At 35.9% G+C, this 18,287-nt stretch overlaps 2 protein-coding genes across 8 annotated transcripts in view; one reads left to right on the top strand and one right to left on the bottom strand.

The window, feature by feature from the left end:
• The window catches only part of LOC135205493 (uncharacterized), a 222,042-nt gene extending 218,088 nt beyond the window's left edge, over nucleotides 1-3,954 (bottom strand). For both annotated transcript variants that reach the window (XM_064236210.1, XM_064236211.1), the window contains exon 1: nucleotides 3,382-3,954. In XM_064236210.1, coding sequence (XP_064092280.1) covers nucleotides 3,382-3,384 — 3 coding nt within the window. In that variant the 5' untranslated portion in view covers nucleotides 3,385-3,954. The remainder of the gene's footprint in view (nucleotides 1-3,381) is intronic.
• Nucleotides 1-18,287, top strand: part of LOC135205494 (uncharacterized) — a 162,874-nt gene that overhangs the window by 89,930 nt on the left and 54,657 nt on the right. For 3 of the 6 annotated variants that reach the window (XM_064236217.1, XM_064236216.1, XM_064236212.1), the window contains exons 4-6: nucleotides 7,286-7,318; nucleotides 9,652-9,824; nucleotides 15,599-15,737. In XM_064236217.1, the coding sequence (XP_064092287.1) occupies nucleotides 7,286-7,318; nucleotides 9,652-9,824; nucleotides 15,599-15,737 (345 nt within the window). Of the gene's footprint in view, nucleotides 1-7,285; nucleotides 7,319-9,651; nucleotides 9,825-11,960; nucleotides 12,097-15,598; nucleotides 15,738-18,287 lie in introns of all 6 variants that reach the window. The other 3 variants (XM_064236214.1, XM_064236213.1, XM_064236215.1) reach the window with 3 other exon arrangements.

Genomic DNA, 18,287 nt, shown 5'->3' with positions numbered 1-18,287 from the left:
TCTCTCTCTCCCTGATACAATAAAGCTGGTTTTTTAAACAAATTTTTTGTGTTTAAAAACCGATTCAAACCACGAAAAAATAACGTAGTTTTATTTTTATTTTATTTTATTAGAACACGTGCGTATTTTCTGGTTCGAGTTATTTTGCGTAGCACAGACCCCATACACTGCTACTATTTAATTTTAGTATCTATCACTGTTAAAACACTTTACAACTTTGAGACTTAATAATGGAGCTTTACTATAAGGAACACATTTACACAACTTTGTCTGTATCTAAGTGACAAGGTATAAAAAAAAATATATAAGAAGTACAACAAAGCTTAATACGATTATTGTAATGAAAATTGACAAGCAATTTATAAGGACACTAAGCTTTGATTGCATAGTTGATAAAACATCCATTGAGAAAATGTGGGAAATATACAGTAATCTCTCGATTTCTGGCAGTAATAGGTCCGAAATATTGTCATACAAATATGAAATAACCTAGCCTAGGCTATATTACCTCCAAGCTACTCATAAACCATAGCCTAACACGCGCATGATCATGAAAACATACACTATCTAAAAAAAAATAATACATGATCCAAAGAAATTAGTATAATAACTGTATTTTTTACACACTCCGCAACGAAATACATTTTTAGAAGCAAAATGAAATTTGTAACAGAAGTCTGGTCAACCTAGACTGTGTATTCTTGATCAATAACTATCATCAAACAGATATCGAAAAAATTAATGCTGTGTATGTACCAGTCTAACAAGAAAATAATAAAAATATGTCATGGATTACCAGTAATGTTGAACTACAGTGCACATGTAAGTGTGATAGTACTGTGTTAGCCAACCATAAGTCCTGTACTATATTATAGCATGTATACAATTTACCCTTGAATATTTGTTTGCAAACATACCAATCGCCGTTTTCCTAGCTCTCCCTCCCCTCAACATCAAGCCAATCAATGTAGATCATACAATATTCATCTAGTTCTCCTTGCTAAGTAGCTTTATTTTTTGTGCTCCCATTCAGGAAGTTTGAATCTTTGATGGGCCTTATAATTGCTGGCACAGTGCGTGCTTATATACGTACTTTTGATATCTAGTATGGTTATACCACACTCAATGTTTTAGTGGGCATTAGCTTAGACTTAGAGTGTCACAAATTGATGTTTTCAGTCTTTGCATATGAAAAATTAAGAAGCACAGAAATGAGACTGAACACATGAAGGCCTGTTGCAAAAGTACCCTCTTCATACAGGCAATAACGATTGCACAGTTCAGATATTCAACTTTAGCATACAAGATACAAAGCTTGTCTTAAGAAAAAAAAATAAAATAAAACAAGTATCTGCTAGGCCTGATTTATCTATACTTAAAGAAAGCTAGGCTAGAGTACACCCAGGTCTAAGGGACGTCTAACTTGGATAAGCTAAAAACTCATAAACCTGTTCCTATGTAGGTTAACCAATTGTACAAAAACAATAGCTACTTTTTTTTATGGCATAACCAAAGGTACACAATTAGGCTATGAAGAATATACAGTGCAGTGTAATAAATTCTAATGCTCTCTTAAACTAGGATAAAGTAGCCTTATTGATAACCTAGCTTAAACTAGCAGGGGAATATAACGTACCCGATCTTATTCCTACATAAAATATTTAAGGTGAATTATATAAATTAACATTTTTACTCCCAGTCAATTTTATCGCAAGGATAGAAGACTTTAATGTTCAAATTAAAGGCTATTTCATTTGATTTAGGGTCCTATCAAATTATAAGTGGTTTATTATAAAGATGGATATGAAGTAAGTATAGTACAGTATACAAAATTACTTATGTACTCTTGAGACTGGGAAAAAATAAGCCTTACAAATAACCTACCTTAAACTAGATGGGAAATATACTGTACCTTTACTTATTTCTAAATCAATAGTTAAGGTGAATTACATATTAAATACAAATGTTTACTCCTCATCAAATTTCTGGCAAGAAGGAAGACTTTGGTTTTCATGGTAACACTATTTAACTTGGTACTATAGATTCCTATGGTATAGGGTCCTATTAACTGGTTTATTATGAAGATTGACTTGAGAACATTCCAATCTGGCTTGTAAAATTTTTCCGATTTAGTTTTAAGATTTCAAGATGAGTTATAAGCTATGTCACATATTTTCTGTTAGGAAAAGGCTGTTTTGTTTTGAGTTACTGTCAGAACATTGTAAGTTGTTTGTAATGCCAAACTGAACTTGAAAAAATTAAAGCCAGATAACCTTTGAACAGATTGTAAAAGGATGATGTCATCAATTATGGTAGAAGTGCTTTGTTTGGCTAGTAAGCAAGGGAAGTAGTATTGAGCAGTCTGACGTGTATTGTAAGTGTTACAATTTATGTTGTAACTCTTATTTTATGTTATAAGAGATAGGAGGGGAAAAATAACTAACCTAAATTGTAAGTTCAAGAATAAACTTAACTTGACTCACTCATTGAGTCCTCCTACAGTTTAGATTTTTAAAGCAATATCCTTAATAAACCAAATTTACAAAAGCAATATCCCTAACGATCGAAATTCATTAACAAAATATCCTTTAGTATAAGCCAAAATTACATACATATTAATGGTGGTAAGGTAAGTTATAGCCCCAGCATCTGAATCTAGGGCAAAATTTGATACAGTGGGACCCACAGCCACAGGTTAGCTTATATTGGGGAAGGTAAGGTTAGGATGCATCCCCGTAATTTAGCCTTGTAACATCTGTCAGCAATCATATATACACATATTAGTACAGCTTCAAGTTTGACAGCCCCCTAGGTAAGGTTAGGCAAGAGGCCTGTAAAATTTAGGTTGCCTATAGGTAGCCTAGCTAAAGGCCTACAGGGGCAAGGGAAGCACATACACTTGTGTTTTGGAACATCCTAATATCAGCCTAACTGACAAAAATAAAAAAAACTGCCAGGAAATATATATACAAGGTTAAAATAATTGACAACAATTACCGAGTCATACAATATACCTAGGCTACGACGACTAGCCTACTATACTCTGTTTTTTTTCATCTGTCCATCCGCCTATGGTGTTTGCGTATGGTAACACTGCGTCCCGGGATTTAGAGAGTTACGCTGTGTGTAAGTTTTAGGTAAATAAAAGGATATCTTGATGCACATTTGCAACTGAAAAGTTTTAATTTACTGTATGCGAATTACACCGTTAATATTCGAAATAGGATATTGATATTATTGTTGAATGTAAGCTGAATGTAACTATCTAAAGCCCGGGACGCAGTGTTACCAAACGCAAACACCACAAGCTGGTGGACAGATGGAAAAAACCGAGTATACCTAGGTAGTCCTAAAACTGTTGGTGAAGGCTATGCCACTTACCATATTGGCTACATAGGCTATACCCAGATTCCTGTTCCTAAAAAGTAAATGGGCTAGGTATATCCAGATATTAGGTAAATAAATACACAAAACTTGGGATTAACTTTTAGTGAGGGCGACGTCGAAGGTTAGACCTTCCGTATTTCTATAATACGTCCACTTCTTGAATAGCATCGTCCACTTCTTGAATAGCTGCTGGATATCCTACTTGTACACACTGCACTAGCTAGGTAGGAGGATTTTTTTTTTTTTTTTTGAAACACAATGCCTACCAAAATATTAGGCTAGCCCAAATTATCTTTCGAAGTTCCGGCAATAATTTTTAAAGGCCTACGTAAATTCACAAATCACAAGAGTACGTAATCATCATGAGCCGGATTTAGTTACTACTACTAGCCTATATAGCTAATGAAAATGAGTATGAGTATTGCTTTAAAGTACACTTTGCGGCTAAACGCACTTTTGCCACTTCCGCAACTGGAAAACACATTCAGTTAATTCAGAAAGTATCGGATTTTGACATTTACAACGTATCAGGTTTTTTCCTAAGATATTTTCAATCCCTTGAACTGTTTGGACAGTCCGAGTCCGTAGCCATTGTTTTCAAATTACAATGGTGAATTCCATTTTTCAAAGTAGAAAGAAAGCGAATGATATTGGAACCTGTCTTTGATTTTTTTTTACTTTTAAAGTTACTGAGAAATAGGATTAGGACTTTTGTATTAGTTTTGGTAATTTTTTTAAATCGTATTTATGATAAAACAATTGTACTTAGGTATGCAATTGCATAATGTAAATAAACATGATTATATACATTTGAGTCTTGATATCGTTGCCTATCAGCTTCCTCCCGATACCCACCCAGCATACCGGACAGTGTTTATCTTTATATCTAGGTGATTTAGGTCCAAACATGACAAAGATTTTTCTAGGCCTTATCATAAGGACTGCAAGACTTAATACCTGCCAAGGCCTTGTCATACAGAAAACTATTTAAGTGTTTTCTCCTCCAAAGTTCACGAAAAATGTTTGGTTAAAATGATAACTCTCATGTCTACCATCTTGCGTGAATTGACGATATCTCCGGTTGTAAAAAATGCAAATGTAAGTGTACCTACTTATATGCAATTAAAGTAACAGTTTTTTTTTTTTTTTTTTACTGTAGCAGTTAGTTTCGTAAGGAGGCTAAGCTTATCAAGACATTGCTGTAACACAAATGTCGGTATTCGTAATAGGTTAGGCCTACGACTTGCTTGTAGGATACCCAGTGATGTAGTAAAGTCTATGGGAATTATAATCACTATCAAACAAAAGCGTAGGCCAATTTAATAAAATGAAATTGCTATGCATTGTAGTTAAATGCATATCTTTCCCAGTGTAAAAATGCGTATTTCATGGTGCCTTTTTTAGAAGCCTATTTTCTTATAAACATCGTTTATGAAGTTACGAAAATGACCATGAATTAGACTCTCAATTACGTTTGACTATGTACTATATCCCGTAGCTAAATAAGGACAAATACTTCATTATTGCTATTTACATTAGCTTTAGACTTTTTTGAAACCAGATTTTCATTTATTGAACCACGTAAGACACATTAGCATGCCCATATTTTATCGAGAAATGTACAAAATTAGTTCCCTGGATTTTAAGCATAGGTATGCCTATACCTATAATCATTATATATCTATGATGAGTTGGGTTGGCGTTGCGTTAGGGAAGAGAGCGTATTTTTTATTCTTTTTTCTTTTTTTTTCATAAATATGCTGTCTTGGTTTGGCCATAACAAACTCATGAAGCTCAGTGATTTCGTACTTAAGCTTCTCGTACTTAAGCTTTCAGCATCTCAGGCAGTAAAAAATCTTGGTTAATAGCTGGCAGGAAAACTATATTGATATCTGGACAGGGGTGAATTAAAGAAAAAATCCATCGCTGTTAATTTTACCATGTCAGTCATGCAGCTGACGTTTTTGTAGATCAAGATTTATATTTGCTGTTGTAAGTTTGCTAGTGATATCATCCTTTTTCGAAAATGTTCAATGAATGTTAGTTTTTATTACAGGTCTATTCATCTTAAAAAGAGAAAGCAGTTATGTATACGACCACATTTACATATATGAAATAGTCAAGTAATATAGTGTTCATGCTTACTTTTGGAGTGACACATTACAGATAATGTGTGGAGGCCTGGGAATCTTTTTTTATTTTGTGAGTTTTGTGAATATTTATAGGTTCTACATTCTTTGAAAAAGTTACTTGAAAGGACAGCTTTGGGGTTTCCTCCCATTTCCACCTTTCGATCTTGGTACTGTATACTTCGTCTCACTTATAGGGGGGGGGGGGGGATATATATATATATATATATATATATATAATATATATATATATATATATATATATATGGAAGAACCTCAGTGGCGTGGTCGGCTTGGTGTTGACCTGCCACCTCGGTGGCCGCGAGTTAGATTCTCGGGCATTCCATTGAGGCGTCAGAGATGCGTATTTCTGGTGATAGCAGTTCACTCTCGACGTGGTTCGGAAGTCACGTAAAGCCGTTGGTCCCGTTGCTGAATAACCACTAGTTCCATGCAACGTAAAAATACTATTCAAACATACCTATTTTTTAGATCTCTTCATCCAACTCTTTTTCACTGTCTTGCGCACTGGGTGGCTGGAAGTATACCCCAGTGCAAGCTTGGCTTGAAAACTGATCTCTTCAGAGTTCATCCTTTCAGCATCAATATGCCTATACTCTGTTTTTTTCCATCTGTCCACCCGCCTGTGGTGTTTGCTTATGGTAACACTGCGTCCCGGGCTTTAGATAGGTTCGCTATGTGTAAGTTTTCGGTAAATAAAAGGATATCTGGGTGTACAATTACAACTGAAAAGTGTTTTAATAATATACTGTATGCGAATTATACCGTTAATATTCAAAATATTAATGGGTGGACAGATGGAAAAAACCGAGTATAGTGTGCAAGTATGGATGAACTTATTGATCTAATATTCTCAGGCTCCATGAAATATGTCAGTGCAATATATAATGTGATAGCAATATTTGCATAATACACCTATTATAAGTGTGGCATTTTAATGGTATTTTCCCTCAATTATACAGGCACTAAGAAAATATCATGTATTATTTTTTAAAACTGTATGGTAATGTATATAATTCTGTAAAACTTTAAGTACTTTTATTCTTTTGCAACCGCACTATTATTTATTGTAATATCTATGTGCTTAGTACAGTTCTTCATTATTTTTTATTATATTACTTACTGTGCTTAAATTTTTTGTACAAATGTAGATGTATGCATCTGTTTTTAAACTAGTAATGATTTTAAGTACATCTAAATGATGTTCTAACAATGACACGACACAGCAAGTTTTTCCTATATGTTATAAGTGACAAGTTGATCTTAAGCATGCATATTCTTTAGGGTACCTGAATATCCTTAAAATGAAGTACGTTTCTACAATCAGTTCACACAAATTTTATATATATATATATATATATATATGATATATATATATATATAATATATAGTATATTCTACTATTAGTTCATGTTACATTCTCCTTTCCTTGCTTCAGCAGTTATCACAGAAGTAATTGACAACATTTCAGTAAATATCCCGTAACATTTCAGCTGTCCCAGCTGCAGCTCTGCGGTTCTACAGAACCCTTTATAAAATACTGCTTTGGAACACCCTTGAATACAAATAGTCATATATCACATACACATGCGTAACATGCAACGACACTTACACATGTGAATCCAAGAGTTGACAACTTGACGTTGATGTTTAATGTATTTTTTTTTTAATCTGCACATTCTCATAAACTTCAAACTCTGCACGCCTGCGCACTTCCTACACCTCCAACTCTTGATGCTAACGGACAGTCGGCGGCTGAGAGGTCGCACTCGGCCAGAGAGGTAAGCTTCTTAGACTTAATGTGATGACGGTAACTTTTTTTTTTTTTAATCTGTCTGCGTATTGTTATATTGGGACTGCGCTGTGGGGCATTGAATTCAATTGGATGGTGTAGTATGTGGTTTAATGCGTATTTTTATGACATTTGCCGTTTTTCCAAGGGGTTGGTACTAAACAGAAACGACTCGCTGAGCTTTTAAAACTTGCATGAGTTTACTAGGTATGGCTACCGTTCCAACTCTTCAGCCTAGGTGGATGCCGAGGAGGTGGGTACTAGGCTTACACGTTCCCTAGTCACAAGGGTTAATTCATAGCTTTCATAACATGCCCTATGCCAAGGATTACACGTACCCAAAACTACTCTAATGTCCGGAGGAAAAAGGACAGTTCGTTGAGTATCTGAATTTTCTCTCCGTCCACGCCTATGACCCTTAGTCTAAGGCAGGGGTTCTCAAACTTTTTAGCTCTTTGACCCCCTTGTGAAGTTTCAAATTTTCTATCGACCCCCTAGACTAGCATTAATATTTAAAAAAAAAAAAAACAATGTCAGAATCAATTAGAGTAGTATTAGTTTAGGACTTGACATTCAGTATGATAAAAAAAGTAACACCTTGTAAGAAAATATTTTTGGAACTTTAGATGTACGAGTATATGTAACTTAATTCTCCGACACGTTAGTTATTCATCGACCCCCTTTTGACCCCCTAACTATTCATTGACCCCTTGGATGATCCTGTTGACCCCTGGGGGTTGATATCGACCACTTTGAGAACCCCTGGTCTAAGAGTAGGTTGGTCAGTGTCAGCTGATCTGCTGCTAGCTGAGATGATCAGATATGTTTTCTTATATGGCTATGCAGCCTTGTGTCTTACTTCTCGTATATAAAAAAAAATCTCCAGTTTTACTGTAATAATCAGTGTTGTCTTAATAGCATGGGTATGTGTTCGTATGCGTAGCAAGGCCACAGTATATCATGTTTGATTTTAAACAAATGGGGACGCTGTCAAATGAGAAAATCTGTTGTTCACTACATAGTCATGAATTAATATTGTGACATTTTACAAATTGCATATTCTTCAAGTGACACCGTGACATTTTACAAACTGATACAAAGGCTTTATTGTCCGGCTTCTTCTTGCTTGTAACACTCGTATGAAAAGATTCCGCAGAATTAATCCCCTAGGATTTAAGATAAAATGTGACTTGAAAATAATCAAACTGGTGTTTTCGCAATACTAATTAATATATTCAGTCTACGAGAAGGTAAAAACCGAGAGATAACACCCAGAATGAACTTTCCTCTGCAGATGTCAGCATCGCATGATTTTTAATAAATGCCGTTAATGAGATGCAAATCCCCTTTGTTAAAAATATGTCTAGACATGATTGAGTTACGTAAGGTCCAACGATGTTGCTAAAATGTTCAAAAATGAACAATTTATGAATTCCCACGTCTTACCCTTTGTATGTTATCATGCAAATGGCATGACCGTTATTATAGTCTTATCATTACCCAAGGGGAGAAGTTGAGGGGGTTTCCATAGTAACGCCAGACCCTGGTTTATAATTTGATTCCGAGATGTGCTGTTGCTGCTTATTCCTAAGCCAAAAATCTTGACAGAGGAAGAAGGATCCACGTTTAACAATTTGGATCATTTTTGAAGGTGGAATTATTAAACAAACAGAAAGGAAGTAAATAAGTTTTTTCGGTGAATATATATATATATATATATATATATATATATATATATATGTGTGTGTGTGTCTAAATATACAAATATGTAAACTTTTGTGGATTAAAGCTCTGCTAGGTATCATCCTGTTTAAATGAGGTCCTGTTATCCTGTGGATGAATGCATACAGTTGTGCAAGTGATCAAACATATATAAGAATATATGTATGTTTATATATATATATATAGTATATATATATATATATATATATATATATATATATATATATATATGTATATATATATGTATATAATGATTTATATACATATATGTATGAGTATATCATATATATATATATATATATAATTATATCTATATATATATATTATATATATATATATATATATATATATATAAATATATATATATATATTAAACTGTACCAAACGATGAGAACAGTTAATCCATGAAAACGTGTAACTTTTGTGATTAATATCTCTAGTAGAGACCATCCTGTGTAAATGAGGTGTTATATATTATATACTGAAACCGGACGTGACGTCACTGCATGGGTGTAAACAAAGATGGCGTACGTTATCGGCAGAGCATTTTATCCGATAATTCTCGAATTCGCCTTCGTAACTTCACTCTTGACCTTGCAGATCACGTTCGATCGCTCCACCTTGGAGGAATACCTCCAGGTCGAGCGTGAGATCGCCGAGGAGGAGCAGAACAACCCAATACAACCTCTGGAACTGAAGTCCGACCAGCTGGGGAAACTGACCAACGAGATCGACCTTTTGGAAGCCCACCTACAGGAACTCGAGAAGCAGACGTAAGAGAATTGTGTCATGTTTCGTTTCCTGTTTATTTTCGAGAACTCTGACTGAAAGGTGTTTTGTTAATGATTTCTAATATATTCTCAATTTACGATTTCAAATTGCCTCCTAAACTGCTTTGTGAGGTCTTTAAATTTTTTTTACTAATAATTTCACCTAAATTTTAAAATAATCTTTAAAGCAAGACGTGTCCTTAATACCTTTTAAAATAAAATAAAATAAAACATTGCGATGAGATATTTTGTTAATGTATTATGAAAAAAGAAATGCCAATTCTATTAATTGTTTTCTTAGTAATTTAATTCAGTATTTACATAATTTATTTTAATTGTTCTTTATATGCCGTTTTTTTCTACCCAATCTTTCTCTTCGATTTTTTTTTTTCATTCTGTTTCCCTTACCACGAATGTCTCAAAGTAATCTAACAGTTCTGTGAAGTTAAAGAATCCTTAAAAAGATTATTTACATGACAAAACCTTATATTTCTATTAAAAAACTTTTGTAACCCTGATCACTGGTGAATTCAGAGTTTTGTGTCTTTACATATACATCGTCACAGGTGTGGAAATATAACATTGGTGATATGTAGAAATCAGTTGACCTGTGATGGAAAGGGATCAGTTGACCTGTGTCGGGTCTGGTGGGCCTACCCGCTGGAACACTTGCTTGGTAATTGGTCTAAAGATGAACTCGGCAGTGAAATCCTATTTCCAATGTCCTCCTGACAGATTCATGTTGATATAGTAGATTCACATCAACCGTGCATCTGATGCCTAGGCCATTCTCTTGCGACGCTCCTGATTGGCTGTTGATAAGCCCATCGCAGGGCTGGAAACTTTGTCTCTCTCGACAGTTCACATAGGCAGGATGTATATTCCACCTCTCCTGAGGGATACGTCTTTCAAAAGTATCCCTCAGGAGAGGTGCAGCATATATCTTGCCCATGTGAACTCTCAGGAGAGACTGAGTTTCCAGCCCTGATTGGCTTATCAACAGCCAATCAGGAGCGTCGTAAGGGACTGGCCTAGACATCAGATGCATGGTTAATGTGAATCTATTATAGTATGACTGATGATGGTCAGATTGCAGAATCGCTCTATCGTATGGGCAGCTACCTTTTGAAAATAGCTCCACCCCACTCGTGTTTATGGTATTACCAGTATCCCTCCAATGTCTGATAATCCCCAAGCTCCCTGACTTATTTCTTACCGATCTTTTATGTTATGTTAATCTTTGTGAGATGGAGCTACCTGTCTCCCCAATGTAAATTTCATTACAGTTATTGCATGGAATCTTAAAAACAAGGCCTGAGTGTAATGAAATATACGTTGGGGAGACGGGTAGATCCATCTCGCAAAGACTGGCTGAGCATAAAAGACCTGTACAATACGCCTCAGAATGTTAGGGGATTTACGTACATGTGAAGGATACTAACCATACCATAAACTGGAGTGTGGCTGAACTGGTTTTTCAAAAGCAGCTGCCCACAAAATGCAGAATCTGGAATCCGCCATCATCAGTCAAATTGACGATATGAATTTGCCAGGATGATATTGGAAATGGGATTTCACAGACGAGTTAGACTCGAGACGTCCTGTTTTCAAGCAGGTGTTCCAGCTTATAGGTCCACCAAACTCGACACAGGTGGGAGTTAACGAGAACCAAAACAACAGCAAAGCACTGGCCCATTTCTATCGCAGGTGAACCAACTTTTCTATATAACTAGTGTCATAGTGCTACACTTGTATATGCCTTATAAATACACCTCTCACTTGATAACTGTCCACATTCACCGGAGATCAGAATTACAAAAGTTCGTTAGTCGAAATATATGTTTTCGTTGTGTAAACAGTGATTTGATGAGCCATAATCATGCACGTGCCATGTCAAAAGTAATTTCGAATCTAGACGCGTAAGTAAAAATACAAAACGGGTTTAATTCAGTTTATTTATACAGTAATTGCATTATTTCTAACCCGTACATTTGACAGAAATATGTTAAAGTTCAGAAGCTTTAGCAGTGCTCAAGGAAATTAAAAGAGAAATGAAAGATTCGAGGTTCCTGATAAAATGAGGGATTTTGATCAGGGACGAGATCACATTAATCCTTTTTAAACCGATCATTAACATAGTGGTCACTTCAGTTCGTCTTTTGGAGAGGGTACCGTTGATAGTGTGGAGACTAGGGATTTCTTCATAGAAAACGGGATTCAGGAGGACCCACTGACGCCAGAACAAGAGCAGTACCTCGATGCTGCCAACAAGAAGGTATATAATAACACGCTCATGACACATGCACGCACATGCAAGCACATTTGATATTGCCTTTTTTAAAACGGTTTAAAAAAAACATACACGAATAATGAAAGCATCAGTTGGAGAAGGGACTGATACAATAAATATATTTCCAGTCCCTGTACAGCAAGCATGCTTACTTATTACCATTGATTGAGGATCTGACCATTTTCTTATCAGAATGTGATATCCATCGAGGAATTTTATAGTGACACTGTCTTTACCTTCAGAGCATCTCAATCTTTTGACTATCACCATGCCCCGTAGGGGGCTAGTGCCCTCAGTGGGGACTACTTAAGATTCTTTGCAGCGTGCTTTCGGCCCCGAGCTACAACGTTCCTTTTACTGTACCTCTTTCATATTCTTTCTCTTCTTTCTTACTTTCCACCCTCTTCTAACAATTATTTCATAGTGCAACTGCTTTGAGGTTTTCTCTTGTTACACCTTTCAAACCTTTTACTGTTCATTTCTGTTTCATGGCTGAATGACCTCATAGGTCCCAGGGCTTAGCCTCTGGCCTAAATTCTATATTCATTTCAATTTTGATTCTTATCTGCTTTGTGCAGCACTATCGAGTGTGAAGACTACACTGGATGGGTTGTTGATAAATCTCATGCTTAACAGACGCTTAAAACATTCAAAACAGCGTGGATACACGTACCAAGACAAATGACTTAAATAGCTGAAGCTTGTGTTAGAAAATGTAGTCGGGTGAGTGACTAGTTTGGTGTAAAAGTTGATCTCTGGCATGGCGTTTGATATTTTAATTGTCCTGAATAGAGATTAGAATGTCTGATATCAGCATATGATGTAGTGGTAGTTGGTGATAGTGAAAAGAAGCTGCAACTGATGAAATAACTTGAAACTGTTTGTAAGAGGAGAAAGTTGAATGTGAATGCAGTAATGTAGTATATTCTGCACATTATTTGTCTAGAACATTTTCGAAGGAGATATTTAGAGTGACACAAAGGACATGACACAAAGAAATATATAGATGAACATACAAACACATAAACAAATGATTAACGGTGACATAAAAAATAGCAACATTTATGGAGCAAAATCACTGAACCATCCGAAGTAGGTCACACGAGGTCATACGAAACTAAAAAAAAAATGTGTGGGATCACACAAAGCTAGAAAAAAGGACAAAAAGTTATTCATTAACCAATTTTCCAGTGTCACAGATCAAAGAGCTGTCAAAAAACAGAATCACTTCAGAGGAAACGAATAATAATAATAAAAACTGAATTTGTTCTGGATGGAGGGATTAGTTAGGTGGACTTTGTTGATAGATCGATAGGTAGACAGATTATATATATATATATATATATATATATATATATATATATATATATATATATATATATATATATATATATAGATAGATTTGAAGACAGGTATAAAACTTGACTATTAAATATTTTGTTTCAGAATTTACTAAGATGTTTTTTTAGGATTCCAAGACGAAAGCGTATTTTTGGCCAGATTCGAACCTGAAACTGAAAAGATCGTGGTAATAACATTTTGTTTTATGAGACTAAATCTCGTTGCTGTTGATACCGAACATGGCAAACTGTCAATTAATTTCGTCCCTTTCAAATACCAGTGTTTCTGTCCTTGAAACATAGACCAGAAAGCTGTTTTTTTTCTATTCGCATTTCTGTCAGTTCTCTGTCTTTTATTATTTTCTATTTTCTTTCACTAAAATATACCATACATGTTATTCCCCTGTTTTTATTCGACAGTTTTCATTTCATTTTTAATTTCCCAGTTTTAAGTATTTATAAAAATCATCATTAACTCACTTTTGTCACTGCATTCATATCTCTTCTTCTGCATCTCTTTGCTTGAGCCTTTTATTACTCGTTTATTATTTATTTCTGCGGCCTCTTTTCCTTTGTAAAATCCAGTCTTAACCTTACCATTCTGGCTCTCCAGAATCACTAGGCTATTTTATCATTGTCTTCTGATTTTCATTCCTCTCTCTCCAGTTCCCTCCCTTTTTCTTTACACCAAAGGGCATAGCATGCCTCTCTCTCTCTCTCTCTCTCTCTCTCTCTCTCTCTCTCTCTCTCTCCTCGCTTTACTTTCCATTTACTTTCACTTTGCTCTCGATCTCCCGTGGCTTTCCTATCTTCGTTTCCCTTTCCTTCCATTATCTTCGTCTTCTCTTTGTAATTTATTCTGTAGCTTTGTAACATATCTCTGTCTCCTTTTTTTCCCTTTGTGTGGCATTGTCTTGTTTCAATTACCCCCTTTTCTCTATTCTAATTTTGTGTTTCTCTTTTTGTAACGTATCTCTGTCTCCTTTCTTTCTTTCCCCTCTGTATATGTCCCTTTTTATGGCCCTACTCGGTTCTCAGTGTTCTTCTTGTTCGTTATCTGCCTTTAGTTTCAATTATCCCTTTTCCTTCTATTCCTTTTTTATCAGTATTTTTTTTTTAGGTAATTCTTATGTATCACTTTTTGCGTTCCTTTATCTACGAGTTATCTTTGAGGATTCTTTCTCCCGAGGTCGTTCTTGTGATTCCATTTCTGCCTCGTCGGAAAACCTCTCAAACCTCCTCGAGGCTTTGTCGCCTCCCTCATTTCTCCGCTCTGCTTATCACTGTATCGTCCTCGTTCCTTTCAACATCCCGCATTCAAACTTTGGGCCGCTAGAGAACACGCAACGGATCAATCAATCCTGAAAGTGATTTATCTTGTGCAAGCATTCTTCTTCGTGTATCGCCCACCTGAGCGTTTTCTCTGTCATTCATCATCTTCGTCTCTCTCTCTCTCTCTCTCTCTCTCTCTCTCTCTCTCTCTCGAACATTTTTCCAACCTCTTGCGATTCTCTCAAATGTCTTTCCTATCCTCTCTAAGAACCTCTTTTGTATCCCATTTTCGTTCGACAGCCTCATCCCATTTTCTTTCTACCTCCCTACCATGCTTTCCCATCCTGTTTTCTTTTGGCAATGCATCCCATTTTCTTTCGACCACCTCCATCACACTCTCGTATCCCATTTTCTTTCGTCAACCTTCTTCCCACTCCCTCGCTGCCTGTATTCTTTTGACAGCCACATCCTATATTCTTTCGACGTCCTCCCACCCACTCTCTTGCATCCCATTTTCTTTCAATGACCGCCCTCCCCCCCTCTCTCTCTCCCATCCCATTTTCTTTCGACGACCACATCCCATTTTCTTTTGACAACCTCTCCCACCCTCATGGATCCCGTTTTCTTTTGACGACCTCCCTCACTCCCGTTCCCATCCCATGTTCTTTCGATGACAACCTCCTTCCCACGCTCTTGCATCCCATTTTCTTTTGACGATCACTCCCACCCCCCTTGCATTCCGTTTTCTTTTGACAACTGCCTCCCATTTTCTTTCTATGGCCACCCTCCCCCTAGCATCCCATTTTTTTTTTCCCCGACAACAAGACTTCTCTTTCCATCTGACTAATCTCCACTAACGACTTGCTAACGCCCAGGGAGAAAGAGAAAGCGGATGTTGATATGCTAGAGAACTCTGACGGAGACCTGAAGGCGACTCTGCTGGAGATGGGGAACTCTTTCGACGAACAGATGGCCAAGGAGAAGGCTGAATATCTGGCTGCCTTGAATAAGCAGGTTGGAGTAACCTTAAGTGGCTTCTTATGTTAAGCTCCACCCAACTTGAGACTAGAATCACTTGAGATTATTAGGCTCACGGGACTAGACCACTTGGGACTAGACTCATTTGAGACTATAGGCTCACTTGAGACTAGACTCACTTGGGACTAGACTCACTTGAGACTATAGGCTGACTTGAGACTAGACTCACATGAGACTAGACTCAGTTAATCAGCTATCATTTTCTTAACCTTTTAAGATGATATGGTGATTGGATGTCTTCTTATCTTCATGGCACTGGTAGAACTATGGTAGCCTGCTCTCTGTTTTTACTTTAAAGGCGCTTGTAGAACTTTGAAAGTCAGCTATCGTTATCTTTAAGGCACTGATAGAACTCTTATGTCTTTTTTTTATAATGAAGGCTCTGGTTGTCGCTATCTTTTTTGTTTAAGGCACTAGTAGAACTCTGTCTTATTTATCTTTAAGGCACTGGTAGAATACTGATAGCCTAATGTCTTCTTTGATCTTTAAGGCACTAGTAGAACTCTGTCTTATTTATCTTTAAGGCACTGGTAGAATACTGATAGCCTAATGTCTTCTTTGATCTTTATGGCACTAGTAGAACTCTGATAGTCTACTGTCTTTTCTATCTTTAAAAGGCACTGTTAGAACTCTGATAGTCTACTATCTTTTTTATTCTCAAGGCACTGGTAGAACTCTGATAGTCGACTATCTTTTTTATTCTCAAGGCACTGGTAGAACTCTGATAGTCGACTATCATTTTTATTCTCAAGGCACTGGTAGAACTCTGATAGTCTACTATCTTTTTTATTCTCAAGGCACTGGTAGAACTCTGATAGTCTACTATCTTTTTTATTCTCAAGGCACTGCTAGAACTCTGATAGTCTACTATCTTTTTTATTCTCAAAGCACTGGTAGAACTCTGATAGTCTACTGTCTTTTTTTATCTTTAAGGCATGGTAGAGCTCCTCTATCTTTTTTATAATTAAGGCATGGTAGAGCTCCTCTATCTTTTTATAATTAAGGCACTAGTAGAACTCTGATGATTGCTTATCTGTTTTCTTTTTAGCTTTATTGCAATAGTAGAACTTTGATAGTCTACTATCTTGCTTATCTTGGAGGCACTGGTAAACCTGTAATAGTCGGTATCTTGTTTATCTTTAAGGCATTGGTAGAACTCTTGTAGTCTACTGTCTTTTTTGTCTTGAAGGCACTGGTAGAAATCTGTAAGTTTTTCATCATTTATATCTTTTAAGGAATTAGTAAAATTCCGGTAGTTTGCTATCTGTATACCTTCTGGTTGCTGGTTTATATCTAATAGTTGACCAATAAGACGAACTATCATAATAGAACCTGCCTGTTATTTACAAGTCTTTATATCTCTTTTGTTTACTTCCTTCGTGACCACGTAGCTTTTATCGTAGTTGTATTAAATACAGGAGAAACGCTTCTGACGTTTTTGACATTAGATACAAAAGACTACAAGACTGTAGGAGACTTTACCTTTTAGGTCCAAATTTGAGAAGGTAAACGTTACCTCTTAATATTTCCCAAATAGTTACTGAGATATTGCATTTTGAATTAACATTTCCATGATAATTTAGCTGTCAGACTGGTCTAATATCACAGCAAGGTTGACACTATGACCTTTTTTTTTTATATGATAAGAAAGATAGGTTTCATCAGACCAGTATGAGGCATTTGGTTCACCAAACTGTCAAGTGTAGACTTCGAAGCCTCTGTTATGCAAAATGGTACTTACGGAAGAACTTGACCATTGCAACTGTGATAGTGCTTAAAACACTGAAAACGATAAGCATTATTACTATTATTCAGAAGATGAATTCTACTCTTATGGAATAAGCCCAATACAGGCGCCATTGATTGGAAATTCAAGCTTCCAGAGACTTTGGTGATCATTTGGAAGGACGTGATAGGTGGTATATAGAAATAAGAGATTAGTTATTAGAACAGAAAACTAAATAAATAAATAGATAGATAGATAGCTGAAAACGTGGATAAATTGATAAACTCTAACGAGAATAATTTTAGGGCACTAATGCATTGAATCTTCGCTTGAACTGTTGAGGTTCCAGCAGCACAACATCCCCAGGGAAACTGTTCCACAGTCCAACGGTGTGAGGAATAAAGTAAGGAATTCAAAACACAAAATGCGAAGTTGATTAAAAAAAAAAAGTTCATAATTACGGGCTTAGAATTAAGTTATGTACTCTACGCATTAAACCACTCATAATTATACAAGAATGAAATTAGACTTGGGTACAATGCATATAAAAATGCAGCCACTCTATACATACATACAAACATACACACCATACATTATATACAAGCACATAATGCCTAATATATCTGCATTATTTTCTTTTCAGATTTAATCGAAGGATTTGTGTGTGTTTGTTTGTTTGTTTGTTTTTGCATGTACTACTAAAAACTTTCACATCCAGAAAATAATTTAAAACTTGTCTCCTCGTCACATGATAGTTAAATGTCTTTTTAATTTCTATTAACAATAGATAATCTTATCAT

This window comes from Macrobrachium nipponense, chromosome 24 (assembly GCF_015104395.2).
Source record: "Macrobrachium nipponense isolate FS-2020 chromosome 24, ASM1510439v2, whole genome shotgun sequence".
Classification (NCBI taxonomy): Eukaryota; Metazoa; Arthropoda; class Malacostraca; order Decapoda; family Palaemonidae; genus Macrobrachium; species Macrobrachium nipponense.
The sequence above is the reverse complement of the archived record's forward strand: the minus strand, read 5'-3'. Positions and strand labels throughout refer to the sequence as shown.